General features: G+C 36.1%; 1 protein-coding gene across 1 annotated transcript in view; it reads right to left on the bottom strand.

Annotated features, from left to right (window-relative positions):
- Positions 1-25825, bottom strand: part of Vps13D (vacuolar protein sorting 13D) — a 1260195-nt gene that overhangs the window by 1185743 nt on the left and 48627 nt on the right. The window contains exons 5-6 of the mRNA XM_090393926.1: positions 24564-24665; positions 15973-16089 (exon numbers count right to left, since the gene is read on the bottom strand). Of these exons, the coding sequence (XP_090250052.1) occupies positions 15973-16089; positions 24564-24665 (219 nt within the window). The remainder of the gene's footprint in view (positions 1-15972; positions 16090-24563; positions 24666-25825) is intronic.

The raw sequence follows: 25825 nt of genomic DNA, 5'->3' as shown, positions 1-25825 counted from the left end.
TACAAACTACCTTTTCACATTTCAGACTTTAAATAACTTCTTGTACCTTAAGTATATAAGTACTTTTTTTTTTTTGCATTATTCTTAAATATTTTCTACCAATGTTCTGGCACTGCTTGTTTCACTTAATAGGTTTCAAAGTAATTACTCCATATATCTATAATATCCTTATCTTCAGTATTCTTGTCATCTTTATCATCTGCGAGTCCTTTTATAGTACTACTAATTTTCACCATTTCAATAGCATCCACAACATTCTGTCACATCACTTTTGACATTTATCTTCTACATTATAAATTAGAGATACTAAGGCAAGTGATGTGAAGGCATATAACCTTCATCACGAGTTGCCCAGTCCTGAAAATACTTCAGGAGCAAACTTGGTTTGCTTACACATGGATAAAGGATTAAACCAAATATATAATTTCTTGGTATCTGTAATTTATAATATAACCATGTGAAAAAACCTTTCAACATCTGTCTTTAATCCAGAGTATTTTAATAATAAGGTGAGACACTTTTTGGCAACTAGTATATAAATATATATAAAAATATGACTTTTGCATTACTTCCACCTTGATATCACTTCTGGGTCTGGCTCCCACTGATGAGACCTCAATAAAAGTCAAAACTAGTCTGGGTATTGACCCTTCCCATAATGAATAGCATTATACATGTCTGCAAGGAGATGTGCTTTGCATTAAGGGATACTAAGGCAAGTGATGTGAAGTCATATCACCTTTACCATGAGTTGCCCCAGTCCTGAAAAATACTTCAGGTTCAAACTTTGTTTGCTTACACTTGGATAAAGGATTAAACCAAGTATATAATTTCTTGGTATCTCTAATTTATAGTATATAAATTAGTGAAAAGTGAAAAAAATTTCAACAACTATCTTCTATATACTTCGCAGTCTTCCCATGACTTTTGTTTAACTACTTTTACACGCAGCTTAGCTCTCTTACATTTTTCTCTGTATTCTTTTATGGCATCTGTACTTATTTTCAAGTGGTATTTATATAATATTATTACTACATGAAACCTGCAGGGAGTCCAAGGGCTCATCGAGGGAGGGCATCTATTCTACAACTCTGTCTCCACCAACTATAACTAACCGCAACTATACCAACACTATCTGCCATGCACCTAGTATTTTCACAGACAATCACAAGCATCCATGCCCAACTGCAGGATTCAAACCCGCAGGCTTTTTGGCTGGAGAGCGGATACCCTAACAACTCAGCTAACCAGGCAGGCATTTGCTAGGAGCATTCAGTGTGCTTTCTTCTTTTCCAGGATTGCTTTTTTAACTTGTTGTGTCCACCATGGCATTCTTATTTTCTATTCTTTCAGACAACTTCACCACATGCCTCCCTGAATCAATCAATGTTTGGTTCTGAGTTTGCTGCTGAGACTCCAGGGTTTAATTTTTCTTTAAAAACTGTTGTGTTTTCTATAGGTATTATTTCTGGGAAAATTCCCATGTTACTCCTCTAAAATTGAACTATTATTTTAATGGCTAAAATAGCCTACTTTTGTTTAGGAGTGCCCCTTTTTTATAAGGCTCTTTACCCAAATTCTAGGGCATTACTGAAGTTATAAAACTAATATATGAAGAATAAAAATAGGAGAAAATTTGGACATACCTCTTATTCCGGCAATGTGCCTTCGTATGCTGTTAAAGTTTTTTTTTTTTTTTTTGGGGGGGGGGGGAGTAATGTGTAAGAATTGTGAAGAAAAAAACGGGTTTTTATATATGTATATTATTATTATTAAAGGTGGGTAGAGAGCATTTGGGGGGGGAGAAGGATCTGAAGATATAGTTTGGGGGGGAGAGGAGGGATTTAAGGGAAAAAGTCAGGGGTGGGAGCCATTTCGACAACCGTTGTCTTCGGAACTCGTGGGGGAAGTGGATGCTATGTCATATCGGTTAGGTGTTTCTGTCTTTGGTGTACTTGTGTTGTCTCCTATTGGTCGGAGTTGTGACCTAATTTTTATGTTAATGGAGCTTCCAAACTCTCGAAAATGCAATAACTCACAAAATAACTAACTATGAAAACTCAATAAACGTCCACCAACCCTACATAATCTCCAAGAGTTGGAAGCTCCATAACAAAAATTAGGTCATGACTCCAACCAATAGGAGACAACACAAGTACACCAAAGACAGAAACACCTAATCGACATGACATAGCATCCATTTCCTCCATGAGTTCCGAAGACGACTGTTGTCAAAACGGCTCACACCCCGATACTCCCACCCGACTTTTTCCCTTAAATCCGTCCTCTTCCCCAAAAAAATAATTTCTATCTTCAGATCCTTCTCTCACCTCCCCCTCCCAAATGCTCTCTACCCACCCTTAATAATAATAATAATATACATATATAAAAACTCAGGTTTTTTTCAAATAATTCCCTGACACTACCCCCCCCCCTCCCCTGGCCCAAAAAAAACTTCCTTTAACAGCTTAACAGCATATGAAGGCACATCATCAGAATAAGGAGACAGAAACAACATCCAAAAAGGTATGTCCAACTTTTCTCCTATTTTTATTCTTCATATATTAGTTTTATAACACTTCAGTAATGCCCTAGAATTTGTGTAAGGAGCCAATGACATTATAAAAAAAGGGGCACTCCTAAACAAAAGTAGGCTACATTAGCCATTAAAATAATGTTGTATTTTCTTCTGAATAATGTTTGAATAGTTGAGTCTACAATTTATCTGTAAAAGGTAAACAATAGCTTCCCTAGCTGAATCAATCAATGTTTTCTTCAGAGTTCACTAATGAGACCAAGGTTTGGTTGTATAGTTTCCTGAATAATGTTCAAACAGTTGAGCCCATAGTTTACCTATAAAAGTTGCTCAGCTTCAATTCTTTTTAAAACTTCTTACATATTGTTCTTTTCAATGATATTCATTTTTATCCTACTTCCAATTTCAAATTCTCTTGTATCTTGAACTAGCATGAAGACATCAAGAATAACATAGTCAATAAGGCCTGTCTTATTTATTAGGTCCTTTCTTTTGTGAACCTGTACACATCTTTATGTTGCCACATGGCATTATCCATAATGAGTAGTCGATATCTTGAGCAGAAATCCAGCAGGTACTACCACTGTTTAGCCTTTCTCTTTTCTCCAATTTTTCCTAAATGTTTTAATATGTCTGTTGGAATTAATTTCATACTATGCTGTTTCAATATCCAACAAGGACCCCTTTTTTTATATCAACTTCCTCCTCTTTTATACTGGCTTCTTCCTCAAATGACTTGAGAAATTCTTTTACTTTTTTCTGGAGAACATTCTGTGAGACCATTGACAGAAATAAGTTTCACTGTCCATTTTCCCCATTTTAAAGTTCACCCACATAACTGTACTTGAAATTGCCTTCCAATCAAATCAAGAAGTTAATATTTGGTGTTCAATGTTGTTGCTACTGTTTGATTGTTATTACCTGAATATAACATCCCATACTTATTATTTAGTAAGATCTCACCTGTTTTGTGTTTTAATCTCAGTGATACCAATTATGTCCATTTGGTACTTTTCCAGTTCTTCTGTGAGTTCAATTTCCTTTTCATGAATACTACTTATAATGGTGGTTCCTATCTTCAATTATTTTAATGTTGGGTGTGTTATTCTTCTTCTAGATGTTGAGTTTGAGTTTTTTTTTCTAATATTTGACTTTTCACTGGTCATCTGGGCACTAAGTAATACCTCAGTCAGCAAGAAATCTCATCATGTTGTCCCATTGTGTTTATTTGTAGTTTAAGCCAATAGAGAGTAAAATTTGGTTGGCTAAGTCCCAATTGCCAACTGATTTTCATTTATTTAGTACCCAGTGCATACCTATTAACAAAGGCATACCACATGATGGTGAGACTGGACATTAAATCAGAAGTCCCAGTCAGTTCTCTGCATTAATTAAGGCAACGTGGAGGTCTCCTCCCAATTATTTGGCTTCGATCCTAAAGTGATCCCAAAGCATAAGAATGAAGAAAATAAATATCAGGAAGGTCACAAAATTTTCTGGATGCTATTGAAAAAAGCTAAGAAATGGAAGAAAGAGTACTGTAAAAGAAATCAAAGATGCATGTGACATAAAAAGTGAAGAAAAAAATATGAGGAGTATCAAAAATATCAATTCATAATATCAGGAGTATCAAAAATATCAATTCATAATAACAGGAGTAATTACTTTAAAAGACTGCTAAATGAAACAAGCAGTGACAGCATTAGTGATAGAAAACAGGAGAAATGCAGTCAGGAGTGTTTATCAATACTTGAGGAAGAAAAAAACCCATCAAAAACCTGAAATGCAGCTGGAGTGGATAATATCTGTTCAGAAATGCTCAAATATGGAGGTACATAAGTTTTTACAGTAAATGCAGTAACCCAGAAGTCATGGGCTAGCAGTCAGAAGGTCGAATTCCAGATGATCCAAGAAGATTTCTTGTTATATCATCCATACAAAGAGAAATAAAACTCTGACTGAGAATTACAGAGGAATTTTCATACTGAGTGTTCCTAATAAAATTACATGAGAAAAGGCAAAAAAATTTGTGGAAAGGAAACATGGAAAAGAACAAGCTGGGTTAAAGCCATACATAGGTTATATTATCAAGATCAGATTTTCACTTTAAGACAAACAGTTGAGAAATTGTTGGAATATAACAATGCTCTATTAAGTTCAGTAGCTCTAGGTATGCTGATGATACAGTACTCCTTTGTAATGACATGGAAGAACTAGGACTAATTCTTGACAAAGTTAACAAGATCAGTAATAACAGAGGACTTCAACTCAATTCTAGCAAGACAAAGATCATGGTTCTCAAAGGAAAAACAAACAGAGAAGCTATTGAGAAACAAGTGTACCATAATAGAGAAAGAATTGAGGAAGTCAGCAAGTTTGAGTACCTGGGATCCATTAATAATATGAAGAATTGCTGTTCAGAAGATGATGTCAGAAAAAGGTTAGGAATAGCTAAAACAACAGTCAGAGACCTGTCTAAAATCTGGAAGGATGGATCTATCTCCATGGGAACAAAGTTGAGGATTTTGGATGCAGCTGTTTTTCCAATAGCAACTTATGGATGTGAGACTTGGAACCTAAAGAAGTAAGATAAGAAACGGATATCTGCTTTTGAGATGTGGTGTTACAGAAGGCTGTTGAGGATATCATATACTGAAAGGGGTACAAATGAATGTGTGTTAGAAAAGATCAGTAGAACTTTAAGGCTCCTTAAGGATATTGACAGAAGAAAGTTAAAATATTTTGGAAAGGATGGAAGGAGGACTTCTCAGAAGAGTAATAGAAGATAAAATTCCTGGAAAAAGAGGCAGGGGTAGACCATCAATGAGATGGATAGATGGCATGTGTGGAGTGACTGATCTTCAGAGAGTTGAGGTGGCCAGAAAAGCAAACAACAGGACTACATGGCGAGGCCTGGTGTGAAACATCACCGAGCATCGGAGTGACCATACAGCATCTGTAGATGCCCAGTGAACATGGTAGTAGTAGATCTAGAAAATATACATGACAAAGTGACAAAGAGAAAAGCTGTTCAAAATGCAATAATTATATAGAGTGCAGCATATGTTATATCGAGAAATATATAGTTCATATTTCAGTTATAAGTCAGCAGTTAGAATTGAAGGAGGTATAGGAAAATGATTTGATGTTGATCAGGTGTGAGACATGGGTGGACATTATCTCCACTATGATTCATCATCCATATGGATCACATTATGAAGAAAAGTAGGATTAAACAAGATATCAAATGCAGATATTCAAACTCAACTCTTAACTTCATACAAATGATGTTATTTAGTCATGATTATTAACTAAATTAATAAATGCCATAATAAAATTGGTATTGGTAGCCCAAGGCACTAGCACATGAAGACAAGTGTTTGATGTAAGCTGTTAAAAAAAAAAAAAAATTAAAAGATAAGTATTACTAGTAAAGAAAGATATTATTGCGTTTACTTCATTACCAATACTAGTTTTTAAGTTTGCACTATTGAAATAGATGATTTTTTGTATGATTGTGTGGTCATTTGAAAGGATTTTATTGTTTCGGTATTTCATCTCGGTACTGTATCAAATTGTATTGATTGTATTTAACATGGAGGTTGCCAGTTCTAATGCACTGCCCAACATCATTTAAGGACTGCATTACTTGTAGCATAGTTAATGATTTCACAGCTTGCTATGCATGCAGTATGTATGCATCCTGCTGTTTAAAAATGTGGTAGGTGTGGGATGGGAATGTGTTGCGTATATGAAATGTAGTAGTGCAGTGGGAGGCACTGAGAGACATGAGTATCTCAGGATTTAGCAACAGCAGAGACAGTGCTTTGGAAATGTATAAAATTAAATTTGTATATATCAATAGTGTGTTGGAGGGTGGTGAGAATGTGAAACATACATATGAATGCAACCTCTCCAGTGTGGCAGAGGGAAATGGTTTGTCTGATGGTCATGATCCTATGTGTGAATGTCAGCTGAAAGCAGTACGTGCGGAAAGAGAGAAACAGAACTGCTGAGAAAGGGGATGGAAAGAATGAAACTGATTTGAGCAGGGTAAATAAGATATTAGGAGACTGGAAAGGCAGGCAATTGGAGAGTGAGGAAGCAAAGAGAGATATGAGAGGGAAGGCATATTTTGACAGGATAAGGAAGGCAAAGATGATGTTGGAATGTTACTCATGATAAGAGATGAACTGTCTCTCTCTCTCTCTCAAGGTGGAGAATCACAGAGGAAACAAATCTAATAGCTCAGAATATATTGTGTGAGATAAATGTTTATAAGATAAGATATTCAGTGGGATGCTACTATAGAACAGGGAAGATAACTGGTGATGAGCAGGAAATGTTTAGGCAAATTAGTTTGGCAAGTGATCATTATGGGGGATTTTGACTATAGTGATATAAACTGGACAGAAGAGATGGCATGCAGTAGTAAATGAACTGACTTTTTCGATTTTTTTTTGAGGGACAAATATTTTAGACAGCATGTGGGGAAGGGGGGGGGGAACACAAGGATCAAGAGTTTTGGATCTGGTCATAGCATCAGAGGTTCTGATTGTGACTGGGATGTTATACTTGTCTCCCCTCCCCAGCTGGGGAGAGTGACCACATAGTCCTGACTTGGAAGATGACTAGACATGTGGAAGTATCAAATCAGAAATAATTTTTGTGAAATTATAAGGCAGGCAGCTATCATAGACTTAGAAACCAGCTTGCAACAGTGAAACAAATCAAGTGAAATGAAGAGGATGTATTAGAATACTATGCTGAAGAAGTGAAAAGAGTGAAGAAGATAAAGCAATTTGGAGTCAAATTGATGGACTAGAGAAATAAAAGATGAACTGAAAATGAAAAAGAGATTAAGAAAGAGAGGGGGGGGGGAGAACAGTTACATGAAAAATATAAGGCTCAGGCTGAGAAAGTGATTAGTATTGTAAGGAGAGAAAACTTAGAATATGAAAGGAAAATAGCCATGTAGTCCAAGAAGAATCCCAAGTTTTTTTTCGTGATGTAGTGAGTAGGAGGAAAAATAATAGTCGATAGATCACCTTACTGGATGAATATGGGACTCAGGTGACCATCGCAAATGACATGGTTGAGCTATTTAACAATCACTTTATTAGTGTTCTATCCTAGCACAGCAGGCTTTATTCCTAGAAGGATAATAAATGGAGAAGTTTCACAAGTGAAATGAAGAGGATGTATTAGAATACTATGCTGAATGTCAGTAAGGCAGGGAAACTAGATGGTGTTCCCATCTAGAATGAGTAGTGTTCCACAGGGAGCAGTTAATGAGGGTAAGGCATCTTAAATAGTATATTTTACAATTTTGTACATTCTGTCATCAATGATTTCCTACCAGTGGCAGGAATCAATCTTTTTTCCCTAAATTCACTATAGCAAACAATATGTTATAACAGATTATTTCACTGTCCTTAGGGGTTCGCTACAGCAAGTATCTACTATAACATAATGGATGACATAACCTATCATGCAATGTATTCCTTAAAATGCTGAAATATAGATTATGGGTTCTCTTCTAATCGCACAGCTCTTCTTACAAAACTCAATTATCCATGCACTCTTTTCCAGCAATGGCTACATTCCCTGTAAAATAGATAAAATACAGAATAATCCCAATGTTCAAGTCATACTCTGACACCGATATTAAATTTAAATTAATTTTAGGAGAGCTAATTTTGCTGCAGAGTATAAAATAATTATAAAAGTAAAATTTCATTTCAGTTATTTTGTTTTTAATCTTTTCAGTGCTTATTTAATTCTGACAATCAAATACATTTGTATCAGTTCCAGAAAATCCAGTTATGATTTAGATGTAATGAGATGTCATTAAATTCCAACCAATTTTGAATGATGTGCATGTCAGTTACAATGAACTACCATAACATTTATAATACAGTGGTATCTCGCTAATCCGAACCTCTTTAGTCCGAACCCTCCAGTAATCCGAACTGCGGTTTGAAAGAAAAAAAAAAGTTTTATTTATTACGTATTATTATTTTGTGTACTATTATTTTTATTTAATAATTATTATTTTAACTATTATTATTCATTTTATTATTATTACAGTACAGTATTTTTTTTTCATACTGTCGATTGTACGGTTATATTGTAGGCCTATTTTGATTTATTGTGTGTGTTCACGTTTGCTTTTTTATACTGTACAGTACATACTGTATTGTTGGCATGAATAACCAAATTTCAAATGAATGAGCTACAGAATGAATTAGAAGATGATGATGACGATAAAGAACTTGAAGGAAAAAAAAGTAAAACATGGAGAGGCAGTTGAGAGTTTTAATGTGTGTATAGAATGGGCTAAGCAGAATGATATGCCATTTCGCAAAATTTTATTGCTAATGCAGCTCCGAGAAGAAGCATTCGAAAAAAATTGTACAAACATACCTTGTACATACAAAACTAAATTTTTTACTAAAATAAACTTGTGTACTATATTACTTTTTAAGTTTTACATTACAGTACAGTAGCTTTTTTCCTATTAGTTACTTCATTTATTTACAGAATTAAATTGATATACCATTAGAATCTGATTATTTTGGTTTTAAACGATAGTTATTGTTGTCCCTTGGAGGAAAATTCGCTAATTCGAACTTTTCGTTAATCCGAATGAGCCTGGTATTTATTAGTTCGGATTAGCGAGATACCACTGTATCAGTTCACTTTTTTTTTCTTGAAAAGAATGCACGTCATCCAGAAAAAAATTTCTTTCAATGACATTAGTATATTCCCTGATATTAATATCATTAAACCCCAAACATTTTTGTAATACAATGCAAATGTCAGTTACAACACTGCTATTACTAGCAATCATACCATTTATAACATCAAGTAATTTCCCCCCCCCCTAAAATCACATCAACCAACATGAATTTCTTCTAATGATACTGAAGTGCATATGTTGCCAATCCTCTCAAATCCATAATCATTTTAACAAATTCACTTGAATTCATTTTTAAAAATTATGGAAACTACTATGTTACAGTAAAACTTCAGTTAAAAACAAACCAAATTAATCTGACATTTCAACCTTAATACCAAGATCATCATTTGGAGTACATACTTTATACTCCAAATGGTAACCTTGATGTGAAGGTCAAAATGTCAATATATATATATATATAGGGGTGCTTAACGGTCAAAGCTGTATAACTGAGAGGAGACTTCCACATATCCTTTAAAGGAATGCGGAGAACCGGCCAGGGCTTCTGACATGATGTCCAATCCTCACCTTCTTGTGGTGCACCCTGTTGGGTATCTACTTGGATACTGAACGAACGAGGATCGGCTGGCAATTTGGGATTTAGCTGACCAAATTGTATTCTTATTCGTTAAACCAAAATAAAAAAAATGATGGTACACAATGACAAAATTTCATGCCGGCTGGTGCATCGCCCGGTTAAACAAGGCCCCCGTTGTTTTCACCAGGGAACCAGGGCGAACAGCGAAAAGTCAGCTACTGGAACAAATCTGAAAACACACCCCAACTCAACATCACCAGAGTTAAAGATCGGTACTATCAACATAAGAAACCTGAATGGCAAAGAAATGGAGCTGGCTGAGGAATTAGATAAGTACCATATCGACATAATAGAAGTGACTGAAACAAAAAAGACAAAAACTGGTAAGAGCTTTCTGTGCAATAAATACAAAATGTTATATTCAGGAAATGACAATCAAGGAAAAGAAGGAGTAACCATAGTATTCAACACAAAATACGAGGCTCATCTTCTTCAATGGCAGTCAGTCTCAAATAGAGTAATGTGGGCAAATATGAGAATGTGGAACTGGACAATGAGACTTATTTGTGCCTATGGTCCCACAGATGGTTCTACTAAGATAGAAGTGGAGGAATTTTTTGAGGCTTTAGAAAAAGCAACTGACACAATGAAAAAGGAAAAGTTGGTCCTTGTTGGGGATCTAAATAGCAGAGTAGGAAATGATTGTGAGACATACAAAAATATTTTGGGAAAATTTGGAGAAAAGAGCAAAGCTAATAATAATGGCAAATACCTGTTGGATTTCTGCTCAGGACATGGACTGGTTATTACTAACACCATGTTCCAACATAAAAATGTGCACAAATTCACATGGAGAGAAGAGGCTAGGAATAAGAAAAGTCTCCTTGACTATGTTATTGTTGATAGTGATGTTTTCTCCCTGGTGCAGGACACCAGAGTGTATAGAGGATTTGAAATTGGAAGTGATCACTATTTAGTCTTGAGCAGGATAAAATTGAATTTCGTATTGAAAAGAATAACATGTAAGAAAGTTTTAAAGCGAATAAAAGTTGAGCAGCTCTCAGATGTGAACTGTAGACTAAAATACAGAAATATTATTGAAAAGAAAATGAAAGAGTTTGAGAACAGGAATCAAACCTTGGAGATTCAGTGGCAAGCCTTGAAGAAAGCCCTGATTGATTCAGCTAGAGAGGCATGTGTTCACCATGGAGTTCTAATTTTCTATCCATGCAGACAAAGTTGTCTGCAAGGATAGAAAATTAGAACTCCATGGTGGACACAGGAAGTTAAAGAGGCAAAGAAGAAAGCATATCAAAAGTTCCTGGCAAATAAGTCAGCTTGTGCTCTTAGAGAATACAGAGACAAATGTAAGAAAGCTAAACACTGTGTAAAACAAGCTAAACAAAAGTCATGGGAGGATTTTGGCAAGAACATAGAAAATAAATATCAAGAAGGTGGCAAGATATTCTGGAGGTTGTCGAAAAGCTTAGAAATGGAGTAAAGAGTGCTGTAAAAGGAGTTAGAAATGATAAAGGTGAGTGACATGAAAATGGGAGAAAAAGATATCCTTGAAATATGGAGTAATTACTTTGAAAAACTGCTAAATGAAACAAGCAGTGATGACAGCACAGTGGTAAAAAAAAAAAAAAAAAAAAAACACTGACTAGCATGCAGTCAGGAATACATATCCATACTTGAAGTAGAAAAAGTCATCAAAGGCACTGCATAGTTCAGAAAGCCTGGACAGACGGACGAATTCCTGATGATTGGAATACAGCTCTCATAGTACTCATATATAAAAAGGGAAATAAAACTGAATGTGAGAATTACAGAGGTATTTCCCTACTGAGTGTTCCTGACAAGATCTATGCAAGTATACTTCAGAAACTGTTGAGAAGAATTGTGGAAGAAAAGCTTCATTGTCTTTGTCTTTTTATTGCTGACCTTCATACCATATCTATTACAACAGCTATTCAATTTAGTCAGAGAATCTTGCAGACTTGTAGCGGATTTATTTAGAAGTATAACATCATCCACATAAAGCAAAGAACTGACATTAACATCTCCAATTTTGATATCAGGTTTAATATCACATTCCTTCATAATGTGATCCATATAGATAATGAATAACAGAGGGGATAATGTACATCCTTGTCTCACACCAGATTTAACATTAAACCATCTTCCTGTACTTCCTTCAATTCTAACTGCTGACTCACAACTCAAATAAAGACTAAGTATTGCTTGATATAATGCCCCATTGACACCATATAACTGCAGCGTATTGAATAGCTTCTCTCTTGGCACCTTGTCATATGCCTTTTCCAAATCGACAAAACTTAAATACAGATCTTTGTTATATTCCCATGCTTTCTCGACTATTTGTCGTAAAGTGAAGATCTGATCCTGACAGCCTCTATTTGGCCTGAATCCAGCTTGTTCTTCACCAAGCTTTTCTTCCACAATTCTTCTCAACTGTTTCTCAAGTATACTTGCATAGATCTTGCCAGGAACACTCAGTAGGGAAATACCTCTGTAATTCTCACATTCAGTTTTATTTCCCTTTTTATATATGGGTACTATTAGAGCTCTACTCCAATCATCGGGAATTCGTCCCTCTGTCCAGGCTTTCTGAACTATGCAGAGCAGCCACTGTAAGACTCTTATGCCACCATACATCAGCATTTCTGGTCGAATATCATCTACTCCTGCTGCCTTTCCACATTTCAAGCCTTTGATGGCTTTTTCTACTTCAAGTATGGATATGTATTCCTCACTGGATGCCTGGTCAGTGTTTTTTATCACTGTGCTTTCATCACTGCTTGTTTCATTTAGCAGTTTTTCAAAGTAATTACTCCATACTTCAAGGATATCTTTTTCTCCTGTTTTCATTTCACCTTTATCATCTCTAATTCCTTTTACAGCACTCTTTCCTCCATTCCTAAGCTTCTTCAACAACCTCCAGAATATTTTGCCACCTTCTTGATATTTATTTTCTATATTCTTGCCAAAGTCCTTCCATGACTTTTGTTTAGCTAGTTTTACACACCGTTTAGCTTTCTTACATTTGTCTCTGTATTCTGTAAGAGTAAAAGCTGACTTATTTGCCAGGAACTTTTTATATGCTTTCTTCTTTTCCTTCACTGCCTCTTTAACTTCCTGTGTCCACCAGGGAGTTCTGATTTTTTTATCCTTGCACACAACCTCACCACATGCCTCTCTGGCAGAATCAATCAATGTTTCCTTCAGAGTTTTCCACTGAATCTCCAAGGTTTGATTCCTGTTCTCAAACTCTTTCATTTTCTTTTCAATAATATTTCTGTATTTTAGTCTACAGTTCACATCTGAGAGCTGCTCAACTTTTATTCGCTTTAAAACTTTCTTACATGGTATTCTTTTCAATATGAAATTCAATTTTATCCTGCTCAATACTAAATAGTGATCACTTCCAATTTCAAATCCTCTATACACTCTGGTGTCCTGCACCAGGGAGAAAACATCACTATCAACAATAACATAGTCAATGAGACTTTTCTTATTCCTAGCCTCTTCTCTCCATGTGAATTTGTGCACATTTTTATGTTGGAACATTGTGTTAGTAATAACCAGTCCATGTCCTGAGCAGAAATCCAACAGATATTTGCCATTATTATTAGCTTTGCTCTTTTCTCCAAATTTTCCCAAAATATTTTTGTATGTCTCACAATCATTTCCTACTCTGCTATTTAGATCCCCAACAAGGACCAACTTTTCCTTTTTCATTGTGTCAGTTGCTTTTTCTAAAGCCTCAAAAAATTCCTCCACTTCTACCTTAGTAGAACCTTCTGTGGGACCATAGGCACAAATAAGTCTCATTGTCCAGTTCCCCATTCTCATATTTGCCCACATTACTCTACTTGAGATTGACTGCCATTCAAGAAGATTAGCCTCGTATTTTGTGTTGAATACTATGGCCACTCCTTCTTTTCCTTGAATGTCATTGCCTGAATATAACATTTTGTATTTATTGCTCAGAAAGATCTCACCAGTTTTGGTCTTTTTTGTTTCAGTCACCCCTATTATGTCGATCTAGTACTTATCTAATTCCTCAGCTAGCTCCATTTCTTTGCCATTCAGGCTTCTTACGTTGATAGTACCGATCTTTAACTCTGGTGATGTTGAGTTGGGGTTTGTTTTCAGATTTGTTCCAGTAGCTGACTTTTCGCTGTTCACCCTGGTTCCCTGGCGAAAACAACGGGGGCCTTGTTTAACTGGGTGACGCCCCAGCCGGCATGAAATTTTGTCATGTTGTACCATCATTTTTTATTTTGGTTTAACCAATAAGAATACAATGTGGTTGGCTAAATCCCAAATTGCCAGCCCATCCTCGTTCGTTCAGTATCAAAGTAGATACCCAACAGGGTGCACCACAAGAAGGTGAGGATTGGACATTAGGTCAGAAGCCCTGGTCGGTTCTCCGCATTCCTTTAAAGGCTATGTGGAGGTCTCCTCTCAGTTATACAGCTTTGACCCTTAAGCACCCCATGAATATATATATATTATATATATGATCTCTAGAATGTGGAATATGAAGAAAGGTTGAGATGATACAATGTGCAGAGTCAAGCGGATAGGAGGAAGAAGGGCAATACGATAGAGAGACATACAACTTGCTTAGGGGTTGTTACAGGATCAGAGTTGAAGAGGGTTTTTCATAAGGAGATCAGGGAAGGAGGTGGGAGATCAAGGAAGAATAACAAGTCATCCCTGGAAGTTCTATAAGGAGGGTGTAAACAAGGGAGTGAGAAGCAGGTTTTTTTGCCTGGAGATTTGTGAATGACTGGAATGCATTTCCTAAGAGTGTGGTCTGCAGAAAACCTGAATGTATTTTAAGGCATGCTATGATGAGCTGGGTGTATGAAAAAGAATCCCGAGGCAAATGAGTTTTTGACTTAATGGGGATCTTGGGAAGATAATCATAATTACAAGAACTGTTCCTGTGATCTCTATAAATCTGTATCATGCTTCAAAAATTAACAAATGAGCATGAAATAATACTTGAACAATAAACTTGTATGCAGTGAAGTGCATACTATCTGAAATAAGTGCTTAGCTAAGTGATATTTATTTTCAAACATATGAATCAAATATTGCAAAGACTTTTGATAGATTACTAAATGACAAAAACATTCTTATTTTAAACACAACTAACTACTACATATCTCTTGGTATTAGAAACATAACCAGAAAGAAAATGTATGCTGCATGCAAAACAATTACTATAAATTAGCATTTTTTAAATTTAAAATCTGATTAAATGCTAATGCTGTTCTAGGTCAAATGAATTCAGGTCTGCTATGGCCCTACCAATTGTATGGATATATTTTATTCCCCCATCTAATCAATGTCTACTGTTTGTCGCATCCAATGAAAGTAAACCCAAATAATCGAACTATTACTGCAGTAATTTATTCAACAGTTCTGAAGGAATTGAAAGAGGTACTAAAGGGAAAAAAACATGGGAAACTGGGCAGATGTGTGTTGTTTTTGCAGGACAATGCATCTGCTCACACTGCTCATGAAACTCAGCAGACAATACACAAGTTGGGCTTTCAATGTCTGCCTCACGCACCCTATTTGCGCAACCTAGCTCCATCTGACTATTTCCTATTCCCACAGAAATAAACACTTGAAAGGAACAAAATTTAATACAGATGATAAAATCAGATCTGCAATTGAGGACTGGTTTGTGCAGCAAGGGAAAGACTTTTTCTCAGAGGACTGCCAATGATGGCAGCGTTGTAACAAGTGTATAACACTTAGTGGGGAATATGTAGAATAATGTGTAAGTTAAATGGTTCTATTTCAATTTCTTGATGATGATTATCAACTTTTCAGCACACCCTTGTAACACTTACCCCCCCCCCCAGTACACGAGGGAAATTAAACAGGACAAATTCCTTGCTATTAAATACAATATTTATTAAGTGTTTATAATGAAAATAATATCTAAAATACTTTAAAGAATATAAATAACATGCACAAAAGATGAAAAAAAAAGAGAAAATGTCTTCTAATTACTAATTAAAATATTATCCAGTGAATTTATATAATTTACAATTGCCAACAATTATTAATATATTTCAAAGCAAAGACACCAGCAAATTTATTTATTACCCAATTATCATCAGTACTCTGTGCTGAAAGATCATGTATAATAACGCCACATGCAAATTTTGATTTCTCATCAGACTGCTCATCTTCATAACGTAGATGGACATTCTTAATTTTGAGCTGAAAGCAAGTGTAAAATAAAGCTTAAACTTTTGAAATATAATTATAGAAGAACCTTGTTTTTATTATTCATAAGTCATTCAAAATTATATTCACATTATTTTATTAGATCATGTGTTACACACGACAGAACATGCAAATGAAATTAAACTTACTGAAATAAATGGCATATAGCATGAGAGAGAAAGGTATTATTATTGCACCCTCCATGGAGTAGAAAGACTCATCATGGAAGGCTCATTCAACTGATAATATATTTATATACTACAAATTTCTAAGTTCTGCAGTAGCAGAAACAGGTCTTCACAGCCAACCAGTTGCATTCTTATCTGTCACTTGATGCAACTTTGCCAATCTACCTGGCAAATGTAGCTCAGCAAATTATGGCCACAATGTACACCATAATTTGCTGGGTAGCAACAATAATATGGATTCCATTCATAAAGAAACAAGCATAACTGTGGTAACATATACCATTGGTTTTGGGAATATGCTACGGTTTTTTCAGAGTATGCTACACACTTTCAGATACAAAAATGAATTCTGCTTAAAGTAAATACTGACATCAGTGTTTCATTACTAAAATTTTCTACATTCTCAAGTTAATGTTAAGAGAAGTGGTTGGAGAAATGTCATAACAACCAATAATGTTTAGAAGGCATACGATGACACAATGCTATTCACAAGAAGTTCTAGCAGAAATGTAAAATATCTTGAGAAAACAAATGACATTCATTTTATAGTTGTCAATATGAAAAAAAAAAAAAACTATGATTCTAAGTCTGTATATTGCAATCTCAACCAAAGTACTGTTTTTAATTAGTAACTTACCACTTCTTAAAATATTTGACAACTAGTACTCAAATCATTCTCATATGGGATACAAATGTCACCTCGCTGATATCCCTTACAGTTGGCTTATGTATTTATCAGATTTCCAATGTTGTTAAAAAAGGTATAAACCACAGAGCAATAATAATGCTCCCCAAGATACGAGTTTCAGTAATTTAACAGATTTTAATCAATGAAGGATGTGATTAATCCTTACTCCCTAACCTGTTGTGTCTCTCAATTATATCTATTCTGGTTTGTCAGTTTTGAGAGAAAGGGTGAAAATCAAGTTTCTGGGAAGCAGGGACCATTACTCCCAAATGAGGCTGCTAATTCATCTTTATGTTCCTCACATCCTACATGAGATATGAACCCATAATCTTTCTAATCAGATGATACACTGACTATAATTATTTGCTCCTAAACTGTAATTATTGACTAATTATTTGTTTCCAGTGCACAATGAACCACTGATCGGCTGATCTGTTTGAATTTTTTATTCTCACATCTTAGGCTGCTCTCACTCATTCAAATGACTTCAGACTGTTGGGTTCTTGGTATATGAAATTTATGCAAAAGGAAACAAATCCACTGACTAATGCAATACCACTAAATGTCATTCCACTATTTATATCTGGCTGAATTCATAAAAAGCATCTCTGTTCTCCAGCAAACAGTGTATGGATTTGATTATCAGAGAAATGGCTGTTTGTGAACGTCTTTAGGTGGAAGATGAATTTCATCACCTGCTATGAGACCATCACTCTACTTATTAAAGCTAGCAATGGTTTGAAAAATTTCTGTGTTTAGTAACAGCAGGGTTTCTAGATTATCTAATCCTCAGCTCACTCTTAGTGCTGATGACCATGAAATGTCTATTGCCTTTTATCGGTGAGATGCACATTAACTATCAAGAATAAGTTTCCACTTACACTTTTTTTTTTTGTTATTATATTATATTATGCAGCAATGCATAATACTCAAGCAAGCAAATGTTCATGTGATATTTCAAATGAATTACCACTATTATAGGTAAATAATTCATATGTTAATGAAAATAAATAAATTGTGTGTGGTAAGCCTCTATTGTGTGGGGGCCCCACCACAGTCTTGAAGTGGGGGCCCCATCTACAGTTAAAAATAACAGATATAGACCCAGATTTCACCAAACCAACTTCTTTCCAACATAAACAATTCTTTCATCTCATTAAACTTCATTTTTTGAAATTTTAAGTTTCGTAATTTTTGTTTCTGCTGCATGTATATTGAATTCATATAACTGAAAATAGATTTAATAACAACAGAAATTTTCACATTTGCAGTTTATTATAATGCAAATGTTAAAAAATAAATACCTTTATAAATATTTATGTTTAAATGAAATATTACTACTTTCATAAATTATCTTAACCTTCAAGGGAATAGGGGTACATTGACATTACTAAAATTTTAAAAGGGGTACATAAGTAATAAAAGTTTGGGAAACACTGCAAGAGAATCATTATCTGGTAATACGAGGGTGGTCTGAAAAGTTCTTGGCCTCGACCATAGACAAAACTATCAGCAATTTTTTTTTTCCAAGTTGGTACATCTGTCATAAGCATCCATGTGAAATTGCAACTCATTCTATCAAGTAGTTTGTTTTATACAGCTGTCTGAAGCAAAAGTGTCTGCATCCATTGAAATGGATAAAATTGAGTATCGTGCAGTTATAAAATTCTTTGTAAAAGAAGGTTTAATGTGAAAAAAAATTCATTCGAAGTTCATAAAAGTTTATGGGTACTCTTCTCCTTCAATTCAACAATTAAAAAGTGAGCTGCCAAGTTTAAACATGGCCATATCAGCCTTGAAGATGATCTACGTGAAGGACGTCCAGAAAGAGTAACAACACCAGAAATCATTGATCAAGTGCTTGATATGGCATTGGATGACCAGCGAGTCAAAGTGTGTGAAATTGCTTAGACTATAGGCATTTCAAAAGAACGTGTAGGATATATTTTGCATGAAGAATTGCAAATGAAAAAGTTTTGCGCAAGCTGGGTGCTGTGCTTGCTCACAGCAGATCAAAAATGCACTCGCATGAAAATCTCTGAACAGTGCTTGGAGCGTTTTAACAAGAATAAAACTGATTTTGTGCATCGATTTATTACTACGGATGAGACTTGGATTCACCATTACATACCAGAATCCAAACAGCAGTCAAAACAAAGGACAGAAGCCGGTTGTTCAGCACCAAAGAAGACAAAGTCAGTTCCATCAGCAGGAAAGGTCATGGCATCAGTGTTTGGAGATGCTAAAGGCATTTTGTTTATTAATTATCTTGAAAAGGATAAAACAATAACATGGGAATATTATTCCAATCTTGTAACCAGACTAGACAAAAACATTCGTGAGAAAACACCCAATTTGCAGAAGAAAAAATCATCTTTCATCATAACAATGCACCTGCCCACAAAGGTGTTTTGGCAATAGGAAAATTAAGGGATCTGCACTATGAATCATTCACCCTATTCCCCAAATTTGGCTCCCTCTTACTTCTATCTCTTTCCAAAACTACAACTCTTCCTTGCATCAGCGTTTTTCTTCGAATCAAGAGGTGATTGTAGCTGTAGAGGAGTATTTTGCAGATCTTACTGAGAACCGCTACAGGGATGGGATAATGGCACTGGAATAAATGTATTAGTCTTAAGGGAGATTATGTTGAAAAATAAAAATAATTTTGAAATTATAAATTCGTTTTTTCATTGTTAGGCCAAGAACCTTTCAAAACACCCTCATATGTCACTTTCTATTTATTATGTGATATTAAATGTGTGCCTATAATGGAAATAAGCTTTAACTAAAATTTCATTACAATACATTTTTATTATTGCAAAATATTCTACTTGCCTAATTTTTTAGAACTCCATTCTTCAGTATTCATATTTATATATACATACAACTAAAAGACTTATTTAAATAAGCATTACTGATATTTCTTTAAGATAAACAATGCCAGATATGATCTGCTGAGATGATATCTCTGCATCCAACTAACCGGCCAAGAGTTTAAGTACTACTTCTTTTTCTTCTGCAGCTTCTCCCACTTAAGTGGGGTCACTGTTTGTTATGAGTCTCCTCCACACCTTCCTGTTTTGGGCTGTCACCACATCCAAGTTCTTCATCTTCAAGTCCTCTTCTACCAGCTCCCTCCATCTCTTCTTTGGCTGGCCCACGCTAACGCCTTCCTTGCACTTCCATCTGCATGACCCTTCTTCCCACATATCCCTCCTCATCACATGACCAAATCATCTCAACCTTGCCTCCTGTAATTTCGCTCCTAAGTTCATAACTTTCACTGTTCCACTGACATAGTCATTTCTCAGACGATCCTTTCTAGTCACACCGCACATCCACCTAAGCATTCTCATCTCTGCTACTTCCATCATGCTGATGTTATTTTTCCTCAGGGCCACAGTTTCTATAGCATATGTCATAGCTGGCCTCACTACTGTCCTATAAATTTTGACTTTCAGATTGATCAGCACCCTCTTATCGCATAACACTCCAGCCATCTCCCTCCAGTTCCTCCAACCGGCTTGTATCCTGCATCTCACTTCCTTCTCAGCTCCTCCATCTTCTTCCACTGTTGAACCTAAGTATCTAAAGTCTCTCAACTTCCTGATGACATTTCCTTCCAGCTCCAGATCTGTCTCCTGGCCGCCGCCCACTGTGCAATACACTCTGTCTTACTTCTGCTCAGTCTCATACCTCTCTCTTCCAGTACTTTTCTCCATCTTTCCAGTTTAGTTCCCGCTTCTTCTCTTGAATCTGCACACAGCAAGATGTCATCTGCATACAACATTGTCCAAGGCACATCTTCTCTCACCTCCTCTGTTACCACCTCCATCACAATATTAAACAGAAACGGACTTAATGCTGACCCTTGATGCAAGCCAACTGTTACTTGAAAACTTTCTGTCTGTCCCAGACAGGTCCGAACACTTGTCTTCACATTTCTGTACATTTCCCGCAACAACCTGACATATTTCTCCAGCACCTTCTTCTCCCTTAGACACCTCCAGCCTTCTTGCCTTGGCACTCTATTGTATGCTTTCTCCAGATCAATAAATGCCAGATGTAGCTCCCTTTGTTTCTCTCGATACTTCCATCATCTGCCATAATCCAAAGATAGCATCTGTTGGTGATCTACCAGGCATGAAGCCAAATTGTTCCTTTGCAATCTCCACCTCCTTCCTCAATCTACCATCAAGAACCCTTTCTAGGATTTTCATTGTGTGGGACATCAACTTCATTTCTCTGTAATTTTTACCGTCTTGTGCATCCCCTTTACCCTTGTAGATGGGAACAAGAGTACTCTCCCTCCATTTCGCGGGTATATTTTCCTGTTGGCAAACTTACATGAACAGGTCCCACAGCAGGTCAATTCCCTCTTCCACCAGTGCCTTCCATGCCTCCATTGGAATTCTCTCGGGGCCCACCGATTTTCCATTCCTCATCCTCATCATGGCCTCCATCACTTCCACTCTACTGATGTTCTGCACCATCCCCTCAGAAGGCTGCCCATCTCCTCTGTGAGTCCTTGCATTTTCCTCATTCAAAAGTCCCTCAAAGTATATTTTCCATCTGTTTCTTATGTCCACATCCCTCCATAATACTCTTCCTTCAGCATCTTTGATCTGCCTCACATGTAAGATGTCCTTTGCTGCTTTATTTCTACATTTCGCTAGTCCCTGTCCTACCTTTGTTTCTAATTGATCATACAGATCTTGATATGCCATGGCCTTCGCCTGTGCAACAACTCTCTTGGCTTCTTGCTTTCTCTCTCTGTACACCTCTCTATTCTCTTCCGCTCTTGACTCATCCCACTTCTGCTTTGCCTTCCTCTTAGCTGTCACTGCCACTTGTACATCATTATTCCACCACCAACCCTCCTTCTGCTCTCTAATCTTTCCAGATGTCTCACCAAGCACCTTAATTGCACAGCTCAGGATTACTTTTGAAATATGTTTCCACCAATCTTGTACACTTTCCAGTCCATCCGAAATCCCTCTAACACCCTCTCCCTAAAACGATTCCTCACACTCTCCACTTTTAAGCGAAACCACTTAATTGTCTTCATCCCATGGCATCCAGAGGTTCTTATCTTCGATCTTATTTTAAAGTCTGCGCACAGCAGTCGGTGTTGCTGTGCGACTTGATCTGTTGGAATTACTTTACAATTTGTCACAACCTTAAGATGTTTTCTTCAAGTCAAAATGTAGTTAATTTGTGAACTGTTGTTACCACTCCTAAATGTTATCAAATGTTCTTCCCTCTTGTAGAAAAACGAGTTCACAATTGCCAGATCAAATGCAACTGCAAAGTCCACAACCCTCTCTCCTTCCTGGTTCATCATTCCCACTCTGTGGCCACCATGCACCCTTTCACAGTCACTATTCTGTCTTCCTATGTGTCTGTTCAAGTCTCCTCTGACAATCACCATCTCATTTTCTTCTAATTCCCTAATTTCTTCATCTAACATGTTCCAGAACTCCTCTTTTTCCTCTGCTGTACAACCAACTTGCAGGGCATATACACATAATACAACCACCCGCTCTTCTCCAAGACCCAATTTCATTCGCATGATCCTGTCGTTCCTTCTACCCACGTCCAGTACTTCACCCTTCATTCTGCCACACACAATTCCTACACCATTTCTTCCCTCGTTATTCGCTCCAGAGTAGAACAATTTATATCCATCTCCCAATTCCTTTGCCTTCCCCCCCTTCCACCTTGTCTCCTGCACACATAAAATGTCCAACTTCCTCTTCCTCATCATGTCTGCCACCTCTCTTCCCCTTCCAGTCACGCTTCCAACATTCAATGTTCTCAATCGCAACATCTTCTCCACCTGCTGGGCTCACTTCTTTAACCGCACCCGCCCTTGATGCGGTAGCCCTCGTCCACTTCTCGCAGCTGTAGGGCGATGTGGCTGCGTGTCACTTAAGGGGTACGCCCTAGCCCTTATATCATTTTCTCTTTGACTCATATCATAGTTTGAGCTGGCATTGAAGTTTTCCGACTGGATGCCCTTCCTGACATCAACCTTCGCATTTATCTGGGCTTGGGACCGGCACCTATTGAGGCTAGCTTGCCTCCTTCGGTGGCTGCATAAGACGAAATGACTTAGCAAGATAGGAAAGACTCACCCCTAGCCCTTGAATACTCTAACAGCATCAGGGAGAAGGAGCAAGGAGAGGTACCACAGTTGGCACAAATGTTTGTAAATGTCTTTAGAGGAAAAGAGGATTGCCATCTCTCAGTGCAAGACCATTATTCTGCTCAGTAGACACCTGAAACAGCAAGAGTAGGGGGGAAGCTGGAGTACCTGTCATAAGCCTAAATTAATGAGATGAGCCAGGAAAAAAAAAATAAACAAGAATCAAAATTATATGTTGAATGCTAACAAAATCAGAAATAAAAGTAAATAAAATGACAATTTTGCTGCACTGTAAGAAGATGAACTTCATGGCTGTTCTTTCAGTTTGGTTGTGCATGCTCTCTAAATATAAATTTAAAATCTAGCATTTATTAACCAATGCAGTATAAGTTTTTTTTTTTTTTAAGTTTGCTTAATCAAAATAATTTATACAGTCTGCCCACAAGAGAACTGTAGCTGGCAGAGTGCCAAGAGAGAGTCAATTCATGTTGAAAGAGAGAAAAGAATAAGGGATGTATGAATTCGTCACCAACACACAAAATCACATACTTCATACATAAAATTTAACAACTGTTCACTTTAAAAACTAGAATGTTATAAAAGAAAAGCTATTTTTCCAATGTGTAATAATAAACACTCATCCCACGAAATGGATTGATTACCCTATTATCGGAAGGGATTTGCCTTCTTCTGCCATGCACAGAAGAGTTGAGGGTAATCTCATCTGTAGTCGAACTATAAGTGAGAAAATTGGTTCAAATGATTTTTATTCTAAGATGAAATGAGCACTGTATTTTAGAACTTCTGGAATAGAGGTACAATCATCTAAAAGTTCTGCTTTATCAAAATATAACTCATTAAAAATTGCTTATGAGTCAGAAATGCTTACCAGCCCCTAGTAATCCTTGCCAATGAAAATGAAACAGCACATTAAATAAACTATGATCAAATCATAGGTTTATTTGATGAGCAGAAAGCTCCAAAAGTAAAATTTTGTCGAGTTTTTTAATATTTTTTTTGCTAAATTTTTACTTCTGCATTCTTGATAAATAGAAAATCAACTTTTATTTCTAGCACATTTTTCTTTGAACAAATGGAAAACACATTTGTGCTTTTAAAAAGTTAAATTTTAGAAAATGAATGAGAGAAGTGAAAGAAAGTAGCCTTTGCCCCATCCTCGATTTTTTGTAGATCTGATTGTTACTTGCCTAAAATATCTTGAAAAATGCAATGTTTGAGCTCTAATCCTCAGCCAGCATATGGTACAAATGTATAACATACAACTTTCAGGAAGGTAAAATTAGTACAAAATAAAAAAAATTATAAACTTTTGATTTAATTTAAACCAATACAGCTATAAAAAAAATAAATCAATTGATATAACTAACAACAGAGAAATATTTCTTTAACCAAATTTAATATCCTTATAATGAATATGTACCTGAATATTTTCAACAATGTTTGCAGCTAGAGTCGTTCCAAAGGTTAACCAGTTTGAATAAGAATATGCATAATATGATGCATCCTGTTCTGACTCTTCACTCTAAAGTTAAAGATTTAAATATTAAATATTTAGCAATTTTATTAAGTTTTATGAATAACAATTTACGAAAGTAATGAAAAGTTATGAGCACATGGTCTAATGAACAAATTACTTGATTAAAAAAAAAATGCCTGTACTGATTTATTTAAAAACTGTTTTTTTTTATATTTTTGTGGACACGGTTCAGTGATAATGAGTATAATTAAGATGGGGGGAAAATAAAGCTATGATTAATATTATTCCTCATAATTGTGGATGCTGGCTTGTTTATAACTTCTATAAGATAAACTTCCTTCCAACCACATATTCATGTGGTTTAATTTTCATATAATTTTCATGAAGCATTTTTATGCTCAATATTCAATTTAGAACAGGTTTTCCACTCATAAAATAAAGCAATCCACCTTCACACACACACACTGTTCATTTGCCAGGTTAGGTAGCAAGTGAATTTTTTTTCTAATATAATATTACATCATTACACACACAAAATAAAGTTAGCAAAACACCTGTAACATTGATACTTTGCTCCAGCCTCTCCTGGCACAAACACATCACATCAATAGCTTCCTCAGCCTCTAAAAAACTAGGCATTCTTTTCTGCTCTTTATGCCCACCCAACTACTAACCCTATACAAACGCAAAATCCTCTATCCTTAGAATATTGTTTACACGTATGGGGTGGTGCACCTAAAACTGACTTCAAAAAATTCTTGAAGCTGTCCAGAGGACAGCAATTCACATAACAGGTGACCTTTCCCTTATGGTCTCACTTCAACCTCTATCTCACTAATACAATGCTTCAGTTCTGTGCTTCTTCTGCAGGTACTACCATGGTCTCTGCTCTAGTAAACTGGCAACATCATTCTTCCACTTTCTGTTGGGCCTATCAAAACAAGAACAGCAGCTATCCAACATTCCCTTTCAGTGCAACTTGCAAACACGATGAACATTATTATTATTATCTGAGACCTCCAGGGAATCAAGGACTCATAAATCACCCAAACCAGCTGTCATACCTTCCCTTAAATTCATTCATACTAGATGCACTCACTACCCTTAAAGGCAAACTCTTCTGCTCACTCACTGCTCTGTGAGAGAAAAACCTAGCTCTTACCTCTTTTTTGACTGTGAACAAACTCAATTTTCATGGATGCTCC

Source organism: Typopeltis vanoorti, chromosome 6 (genome assembly GCF_054136105.1).
Source record: "Typopeltis vanoorti isolate ZY-2024b chromosome 6, IOZ_Tvanoo_1.0, whole genome shotgun sequence".
Classification (NCBI taxonomy): domain Eukaryota; kingdom Metazoa; phylum Arthropoda; class Arachnida; order Uropygi; family Thelyphonidae; genus Typopeltis; species Typopeltis vanoorti.
The sequence above is the reverse complement of the archived record's forward strand: the minus strand, read 5'-3'. Positions and strand labels throughout refer to the sequence as shown.